Here is a 10,362-nt window from a genome sequence, read left to right as displayed (position 1 = left end):
ATAAGCGCATCATGCGTTCACTAACACCAGTGTTTATTTGCTGTTTATCACTGGGTACTCTACTACTACCTCGTGTGTCCTCGTGATGAAAATTGATGTTGCCAAACTGACAGGCCTGAGCAGTTTGGTCTCAGTGCGTTTGGTGCAAGACAGTGCAGACATGCAGTTTGCAGCAACTCTAAGTGCATGACTGAATGTGATCCTGGTGTGAGATCAGTCAGAAGGGAGAGGAGAGGAAATGGAGATACAGTAGATGCGCAATGGTCAAGTCCAGGTTCAAGTTCAACTTTATTGTAATTCGCAATACACAAAATTACGATTGCATCCAGATCACAAGATGCAATTCAGAACTAGTAATAAAATGACGATAAAGATAATAAGTGAAGCTAGCCTATATAAATAGCTATACTCTAACTATTATTGCACATACAGGAAATAGAGGGAGGGAGGTTTACTGTCCTCAAACTGAGAAGCACCAGCTGTATTTTGCCAGATGATGCGTGGAGAACCTTTTTTCTATTATTGCACAAGATTAAGAATTACGGAATAAATAATAACAAAATACACAATTATGTAGCCTACAGAGACATTAAAATTGACCATTGATGGTATAAAATGTATGTGTTAAACTAAATGCTTATAAAAAAAGTCATGGTCTCCCCCTATACTCATTCAGTGGGCTATTCCACTTCTTGTGATTGTGTCATTTGATTTAAAAGCTAATTTTACTTGCAGTGGCATCAGTAGAGAACTAAAATAATCTAATAATCAGCAGCAGCAGCAGCAGCAAAACATACTTTGCTCAGCCCAACTTGAAGATAATGTATAGAAAGAATGGATTAAAAAGGGAAAGGGTTGTGTGTGTGTTTAAGGGATTTAGATTGTAAGTCGATTGTCTGATCCACACTCCCCAGCAGAAGGTGGCGTTAATGCACCAATAAGCTGGATGCCAACCACCGTAAAAGAAGAAGAAGAAGAAGAAGAAGAAGAAGAAGAAGAAAAGTGTTGTGATTCAGGGGGGCACGTGGCATGCTTGCCTTTACCTCGGACCCCCAAAGCACTGCGTCCGCCCCTGTGCGCGCGGCGCACACTCGAGCTGAAGCCGTTTTTCCCCGGTATAGGCACGCGCATAGCAGCGCAGACAGAGAGCAGAGGAGGACGCGCTGCGCAAACACACACAAAGTTCTCCTGCGTCCAGTTGAAGCGGGACTCGGCTGTTTCCACGGTGATTTAATGGAATTTAATGGAAGTTGTGGATGATAAAGGAAAAGAGGAGAAATATCCCCAAGGAACGAGCATGGCTCTTTTCCTCGGCATCGGCCCGGTGTGATAGGATCGCTTCAGCGCGGTGGAGCGGAGGAGACAGTCATGATTTGGACCAACATGTTTTTACCGCTTCTCCTTTCCTGCGCCCTCGCGAACAGGACCGCGGAGCCGCGTGTGCCGTTCTTCCACGGACATGTGTTTGAGAACTCGGCTCCGGGCTCGCGGGTCAACGGGCTGAGCGTCCCGTTAAAGCGGCTTGACTCACAGAGGCTGTGCGGCACCGGAGAGCCCGGCTCGGCGGCGGGGCACTTCAAACTCCTGGGTGACGGCAGCGAGAATTTCCGCGTGTTTGCTCACCATAAACGCGGGCACGTGTTATTGAAAACAGCGGGGGTGTTGGACCGGGAGGAGCGGGCTGAGTACGCGCTGGCTCTCGGTCTGTGCTGCGGGCAATGCGCGGGACTCTCCGGGGAGGAGGAGGGGGACGAATCTCCGGTAGCGTCCGTGAAGGTGGACGTCCTGGACACCAACGACCACCGGCCCGCCTTCCCCGGTGCCGCTGTGAAGCTGAGCCTGGATGATGCCACCGCGCTGCGCACGGTCATCTACACGGTTACCGCGCGGGATGGAGACAGCGGCAAGAACGCGGAGCTCATCTACTTCGCCGTGCCGAGAAACGGAAGTTTCTACGCGGTGCCCAAAACCGGAGAGATCCTCTTAGTGGACTCGATCCTCGGTCTCGAGGGGCCCATTAAATTCAACGTGTTTGCCCGGGACCGTGGCTGCCCTCCGCGCACCAGTCAGAGCATCGCCGTGGAGATCAATCCCCGGCAATGGCCAAACTCCCAAGCGGGGAAACGGAGACCTAAAGCGGCGTCACGCAGGTCCAGGTCAGCGCTGGAGCCCGACAACCCCGTTTTCATCAACGTGTCAGAGGACGCGGGAATCGGTTCCGTGGTGATGAACCTGAGCCCGGTGAGGTTCCAGTCTGCCACGTTCGAGCTGCTGGAGCCTGACCCTGAGAGCTCCCCGGTCAGCGCGACCCGGGACAGCGGGGATATAGTCATCTCACGGAGACTGGACCGAGAGAGCGAACCTCTGCTGGAGATCACCGTCAAAGTCCAGGATAAAAGAGGTGAGCAGGCGATAAAGAGGTGTGTGTGTGTGTGTGTGTGTGTGTGTGAGAGAGAGAGAGTGAAAAGCAAGCTCGTATTTCTCACCTCAGTCTGTCTCAGTCTGTCACAGCATGATGTTTCCAAAATGTCTTATTTGTATTTGCTGCTCATTATAATTCTATATTTGGTGTAAGACGCGACCTTACACCAAATACCTGCGTGTTATTATGATCTTTACAGATCCGATCACACGTATTCCTCCCGTGCGTAATTACGCACGGAGAGGCAGACTCGATCAGGTGGTTTCCAGACATTTTGGGTCAAGCAAGCACCCCCAAAATACATCCATATTAGACCACAGACCCCCCCCCCCCCCCCCCCATTTGATACGATTTTGGCATAAGGAGCCCCTTCTGAAATAAACTATTATTTATGAATTTATACAGAATTCTATAGCTGTGAAGGTGACTAAAGGACCATAAACAGTCATCCTTGTAGATGTCCCAGGCCATTGTTTTAACCTCTAGTAATTCAATGCAGTGAAACTATTCCCATTAAGTTATACATCATTTTGCTGGGAACACCCTGGAACCTCTCTCAAGGACCCCTGGAGGTCCCCGGACCCCACTTTGAGAAACAGTTTGCATAACAACTCTCAATGTGCTCAGTGTTTACAAATAGAGTGAGATTCACTAATAGAATGATGGTGATGATGATGCTGATGATGATGAGGATGATGATGATCGCTGCAGGGGAGAAGTGCGCCATCATACCAACAGGTTAATTATCACCTGCGGCTAAAGCAGAGAGAGAGAGGGAGAGACAGAGTGGGAGACAGAGAGAGGGGGGAAGAGAGGGAGAGCGAGACAGAGGGGGGAAGAGACAGAAAGAGAGAGGGGGGTAGAGGCAGGGAGAGAGAGGGGGAGAGAGAGACAGAGGGGGGAAGAGACAGAAAGAGAGAGGGGGGATAGAGGCAGGGAGAGAGACGGGGGAGAGAGAGATTACATGTAACCACACACACATGAACAATTTGCATGTGCACCAATGAAAATGAGACAATGAGCTTGACACTAGAGACTAATAGACTCTGTATCCACCATAACATGTTTAGTCTATCTATCCATCTATCCATCGATCGATCTATCTATCTATCTATCTATCTATCTATCTATCTATCTATCTATCTATCTATCTATCTGTGTGGTTTGCTGGAAAGACAGTTGCACAGCTTGTTTCATGAAGGCCAGTTCATAGTGTGTCTGGGGGTTTGAGTGAGTCAATGGGACATTATTGATCCTGATGGAAGGCAGAGAGTAAACTGGCATCAAATGCTGATTCACTAATGGCTGCCTTTCACTCCCATGTCCTGCTTGTGCACATTCATACAGTCACAGCCTCTCACTGTCTTTTACTGGCTGTGGCAGGACTGCTGCAGCATTTGAAAATGCATTCTAGATCACCAGACAGCAGCAGAGTATGTTGTATAGCTCCACATCAACAGACAGCTTGCTGCTGTGTGAGTAGAAGGTGGACGTTCACGTGGGACATTTGGCATATCTGTCATTCATGTGTGTGGAAAGCAGCTAAGGTGGTTGCTGTGTTGTTGCTGTGGGCGGGACTTGAAACACTTTGAAGCCATCTGTTCTCACATTTCATTGGCTGGTGAAGCCGGGGGCGAGCGCATGATGTTTACCTGCACTCTGTCTTCAACTCAGCCATTTTACGTTTTCTTAAAAAGATTTTTGCGGCAGTATTGTACTTCACTACATTGTACGTCACAACCATCACACACAGGACATATTTTGTGGCTTTGCATAATTAAGCATCAGAACCCGGACCTCCATACATTGAGGAATTGTGGAGCAGTTTCACAGTGAAGGGAAACCCAGCAGAGAAGTGATTTGAAGTAAAGTCATCTGGCTTTTCTTGCCACCTAATTCAGGCATTTCCAATTTTTCCAATTAAAATAATCTAGTTTGAACTCTGGCCGAAATCTTTGGGATCGGCCAAGAAGCATTGGCTCACTGTGATATTCTACATAATGCATGGGAATGTTGCCAACACAGTGCATGCTGCTCATTGTGTTTGGGTGTTGCACTTGTCACCGTTTTGTATTATGATATATTCAATTTCACGCAAAAGACCTATATGTCAATTGGAGGCACATTGCATTAAGACTTTGTTGTTTTGTGGCTAAATGTGGTTCGGGTGATCGGATTTTCAAGGTCTCTTGGGTTGGTTGCAGTTAACACCTGATGACACACACACACACACACACACACACACACACACACACACACACACATCCATCCAAAATAAACACAAGGTTGTGCTTATTGTGAGTTGAGGGTTTTGCAGACAGATGGTTATTAGCCGCCTGTTATTCCTTTTGCTTATCAGGATGAAAAGGAGTCTGCAGCATTGGCTCCTTCAAAGAGCAGAAATGGCTCTTATCTTATTTACTGGTCTTATTTTCTTATTTTACTTTTTGCGTGCACAGCTGCACGGATACGCATTATACACATTGGATACACATTGGATACACATTGGATACACATTGGATACACATTGGATACACATTGGATACACATTGGATACACATTGAGGATACACATTGGATACACACACACACACACGGATGCACATGGATGGCATTTTGCTCATTTGCTCAGGTTCTGATGACTCCCTGACCATGCCCCCCTCCCACCCCCGCCCCCCATCTCTGTTGCTTTCTCCCTCTGGTGCCTTTCTGCCAGCACATTTCTTTCATTGTTGTTTCTGTTTGTCACGGTTCATTAAGAAACTTTAAGACATTTTACATTCCCAACTCCCCGCACCCCCGTCACTGTAATTATTTCTCTTCCCCGGGCATTTCCGATCACTCTGCTCGTTCGCGTCACAACTTTCTGGAGAAAGTCCTATTTTCTGGGGCGTTACTTGCTGCTGAACGTCGCCACAGAGCCTGCGGAGAGAGACAGTCAAGCTGAAACCCAATCCTCTGTTTCAGACACCGTCAAAAGTGCGGTCGATGGACGGCAGATAGATGGTGCAGAGTTACTGTGAGTGCTGAGAGGAAGACAGACTGCTGCCTTTGCACGGGCAAGTTAGAACATCGGTATCAGCGAAGGAGCTACATGTCATATTTTCATGCATCAATATGTCACATGACTGTAAGTACCTTGACCATAAACAAATAACACCAAGATGGAGAGACGATTGGTCGCCTCTATCTCACACCAGCAGTATCATTAGTGCTAGTGTTACTATCTCACACCAGCAGTATCATTAGTGCTAGTGTTACTATCTCACACCAGCAGTATCGTTAGTGCTAGTGTTACTATCTCACACCAGCAGTATCATTAGTGCTAGTGTTGCTATCTCACACCAGCAGTATCGTTAGAGCTAGTGTTACTATCTCACACCAGCAGTATCGTTAGAGCTAGTGTTACTATCTCACACCAGCGGTATCGTTAGTGCTAGTGTTACTATCTCACACCAGCAGTATCGTTAGAGCTAGTGTTGCTATCTTACACCAGCGGTATCGTTAGTGCTAGTGTTGCTATCTTACACCAGCAGTATCGTTAGAGCTAGTGTTGCTATCTTACACCAGCAGTATCGTTAGAGCTAGTGTTACTATCTCACACCAGCGGTATCGTTAGTGCTAGTGTTACTATCTCACACCAGCAGTATCGTTAGAGCTAGTGTTGCTATCTTACACCAGCGGTATCGTTAGTGCTAGTGTTACTATCTCACACCAGCAGTATCGTTAGAGCTAGTGTTGCTATCTTACACCAGCGGTATCGTTAGTGCTAGTGTTACTATCTCACACCAGCAGTATCATTAGTGCTAGTGTTACTATCTCACACCAGCAGTATCATTAGTGCTAGTGTTACTATCTCACACCAGCAGTATCGTTAGAGCTAGTGTTGCTATCTTACACCAGCGGTATCGTTAGTGCTAGTGTTACTATCTCACACCAGCAGTATCATTAGTGCTAGTGTTACTATCTCACACCAGCAGTATCATTAGTGCTAGTGTTGCTATCTTACACCAGCGGTATCGTTAGTGCTAGTGTTACTATCTCACACCAGCAGTATCATTAGTGCTAGTGTTACTATCTCACACCAGCAGTATCATTAGAGCTAGTGTTGCTATCTTACACCAGCGGTATCGTTAGTGCTAGTGTTACTATCTCACACCAGCAGTATCATTAGTGCTAGTGTTACTATCTCACACCAGCAGTATCGTTAGAGCTAGTGTTACTATCTTACACCAGCAGTATCGTTAGAGCTAGTGTTACTATCTCACACCAGCAGTATCGTTAGTGCTAGTGTTACTATCTCACACCAGCAGTATCATTAGTGCTAGTGTTACTATCTCACACCAGCAGTATCATTAGTGCTAGTGTTACTATCTCACACCAGCAGTATCATTAGTGCTAGTGTTACTATCTCACACCAGCAGTATCATTAGAGCTAGTGTTGCTATCTTACACCAGCGGTATCGTTAGTGCTAGTGTTACTATCTCACACCAGCAGTATCATTAGTGCTAGTGTTACTATCTCACACCAGCAGTATCGTTAGAGCTAGTGTTACTATCTCACACCAGCGGTATCGTTAGTGCTAGTGTTACTATCTCACACCAGCAGTATCGTTAGAGCTAGTGTTACTATCTCACACCAGCGGTATCGTTAGTGCTAGTGTTACTATCTCACACCAGCAGTATCGTTAGTGCTAGTGTTGCTATCTTACACCAGCGGTATCGTTAGTGCTAGTGTTACTATCTCACACCAGCAGTATCGTTAGTGCTAGTGTTACTATCTCACACCAGCAGTATCGTTAGTGCTAGTGTTGCTATCTCACACCAGCGCTATCGTTAGTGCTAGTGTTGCTATCTCACACCAGCGCTATCGTTAGTGCTAGTGTTGCTATCTCACACCAGCAGTATCGTTAGTGCTAGTGTTGCTATCTCACACCAGCAGTATCATTAGTGCTAGTGTTACTATCTCACACCAGCAGTATCATTAGTGCTAGTGTTGCTATCTCACACCAGCAGTATCGTTAGTGCTAGTGTTGCTATCTCACACCAGCAGTATCATTAGTGCTAGTGTTGCTATCTCACACCAGCAGTATCTTTAGTGCTAGTGTTGCTATCTCACACCAGCAGTATCGTTAGTGCTAGTGTTTCTCACATTTAAGACCACATTTTCCATTAACCTCTTTGCCTCCCAACTGTTGGGAATAGCGTGATCCTCCCACGTGCTACATCCTGCCGGTGAACCTTCCCACTGTCAGGTGAAAAGAAGTGGCTGGCAACTTCGCTTGTGTTGGAGGAAGCATGGTGCTAGTCTACAGCTCTCCCCAGATCGGCAGAGGGTGGAGCAGAGGGGCAGCAGAGGCCTCGCAGCTTCTGCAGTATTGGTCAGGGCTAACATCTTCTCTTTGTCATGTGAAGGTTAAGTTTAGGCAAGTAATCAGAAAGGGAAAAAACTGATCATTTATAATTCATATAAAACAAGCTTTATTCTGATTTTGCTTTATAACCCAAGAGTTATTATGTAATTTTGTTGGACAGAAGGAAGCTGGATAGAAACACCTGTGACCCTCATTCCCCCTCAGTCTATATGTGGAATTGTAACTTCCCAAAATCTTTATGAATAATTCATTGTAGTTAGCAGCAACAAACTGTGGCAAGATCAATTTTAACTTTGGAGCAATAAATCTGATTTTAATGGAGAGAGTGTTGCGCGTCGTGCATATAGCTTCTTTTTTTAAATGGAATATGGACCGTTTTACTGTTTCACCTTTGCTCCCTTTATGCCAGTGCCAAAAACTTTTGCACATCTCAATTAGGGTCCAGCATATATACATCTTTTTTAGACCAATATCATCAGCAATATTGCCATTTCATAACGAACATACGGTATTTCATCATTAGTACATCATTGAAACTGTCAGCATTTCAGTCACAATGACCTTCATCATGTTAGTGAATGTCACTATTTTAACTCTTGAGCAGTGAATCAGATCTTTATAGTGAGAATGTTGTGAATACATTTACTAAGGGCCCTTAACCCATTGATACCTGATGCAGCATTTGCGTGTATAGCCCTCATTTGTGTGTGTATCCCTTTAAGACCGCGAACCGCGTGACGCGGTTCGCGGTCTTAACACATTGAATGCCAGCCATGTTTTCATTCCTGTAGGTAAGTTGTGCCAGGGGTGTTTTTGACGATTCTGGCTCATTTTAGCAACAGCCGAGGATTCTTTTCTGTTAAGAATTCATGAACACCAATCATCTAAAAATAACTAATAGAATGTGTGCTTTCTCTGTCTAAAAGAGTTAGTTTGCAGAGTTAGTAGTTATGTAGATATTAGCCGTTGAGTACAGCATGGTTTCAGCGTCTGGAAATTTATTCAGAGATAAATGGCTTTTTGTGAAACAGTCACTTTAACCATTCATTTTTGGCATCAGTAAGACCGTCAGACATTCTAAACAATAGTTTTGAACAGTAATTTCCTCCATAACAACAGGAAACACCCCTCTCATTCAAACTCCTCCCTCCGTGTGTCTTTTCCTCCTGGCTGTACAGCGGGCGTGTCAGAAGCGCTTTTGCTGCTGCCTGCCTGTGTGCCTGCCTGCTTGCTTGCCTGCGTGCGGACGCTCCTTGTGCGAGTCAAGATGGGCCGGGGAATGCGTGGGCGATGGGCAGATGTTGATTCTGGCCTTTCTGAGGTGTTTCAAAGTGTGTTTCACCTATGATCTATTTTGCAAATCGCTCTCCGCTCTCTGTGTGCTGCTGCCGGTGCGCGGCCGCTCTCAGGCAAGACAAGTCTTGAACGGATTACTGTAAAATCGCCACGGCATTTCCTTGAACGGCTTGGTCCCGCGGCAGTTTTTTCTTTGATTTCGGTCGTCTGGGGGAGCACTGTCAACACTTAGTGGGTCGGTAAAATAGATTATACACATTATCTTGCTCCAATAGTGATCTCGAAGATGTAAAAGTTGTTGATTGATGTTCCACCGTCAAAAAAAAAAAAATGTTTATGTAAGACGAGTAAACTCGGCTCTGGCACTTAAGCGTTGGATTATGTAAGACGAATTATTTCGGCTATGGCACTTAAGGTGTTAAAGGGATACGCACACAAATGCTGCATCAGGTATCGATGGGTTAATTCAAGAAAGTTCTTTCTTGTTATCACATGACTGGCAATACTGCCTCCCCTCTTGCTGCTTTCTCTTCTGTCCTCTTCAGCAACAGAGGAAAGAGTTGTCCTTTGCGTCATGCTTAGTGCCTTAATGGGCAGAGCAAGGCACTAACAGCTGACAGGGTGACGGGTTCAATTCCCACTGGGGCCATCATGCAGGCTGAAATGTATGCACATCCGCCAGGTGCTTAGGATGAAACCATCCAAATGGTATCTATTATGCTTTCTATCTATTATGCTTTCTATCTATTATGCTTTCTATCTATTATGCTTTCTATCTATTATGCTTTCTATCTATTATGCTTTCTATCTATTAGGCTTTCTCTACTGATTTAGTCTTTGCTGCCCTGTTTTACAACAGAAGTCACATGGCAGCACTCTTGGCCTTCATTGGTCAGAATGGGACAGGTGTGGGGAAGGTCTTTCTGTCAGCATCAGCTATGGTTGACACAACAAGGTCTCCGTCCGAACGCTGTCAACTCATTGATCCAAATAAACCCGACTAGAGGGGTCAACCGCTCCAGGGTTGGAAAGAACTACTCGGAAAACAAGTATGGAACTGCTGCAATCGCCTTAGGTGGTTCCATCAGTGCACTTTTACATGAACAGGGGCTTGAAGACCATCAAGAAGCTTTGTTTTTAAAAGAAAGGCTTTTGGAGAACATCAAGTGAAAAAATAGCTGCTCTCTAACTGATGTGTGTATAGAGGTAATATGGTGAGAGGAGTCTACTGTAGCTGCTCTCTAACTGAAGTGTGTATAGAGGTAATATG

The 10,362-nt window shown here is 45.6% G+C and overlaps 1 protein-coding gene across 1 annotated transcript in view; it reads left to right on the top strand.

Moving 5' to 3' along the window:
* Positions 1–1,368: 1,368 nt before the first annotated feature.
* LOC310799570 (neural-cadherin-like) overlaps positions 1,369–10,362 on the top strand; it is a gene marked incomplete at both ends in the record, with an annotated part of 319,707 nt that continues 310,713 nt past the window's right edge. The window contains one exon of the mRNA XM_083662160.1: positions 1,369–2,401. Within this exon, the coding sequence (XP_083518286.1) occupies positions 1,369–2,401 (1,033 nt within the window). The remainder of the gene's footprint in view (positions 2,402–10,362) is intronic.

The sequence above is a fragment of the Poromitra crassiceps genome, assembly GCF_964638095.1.
Source record: "Poromitra crassiceps genome assembly, chromosome: 28".
NCBI lineage: Eukaryota > Metazoa > Chordata > Actinopteri > Beryciformes > Melamphaidae > Poromitra > Poromitra crassiceps.
The sequence above is the reverse complement of the archived record's forward strand: the minus strand, read 5'-3'. Positions and strand labels throughout refer to the sequence as shown.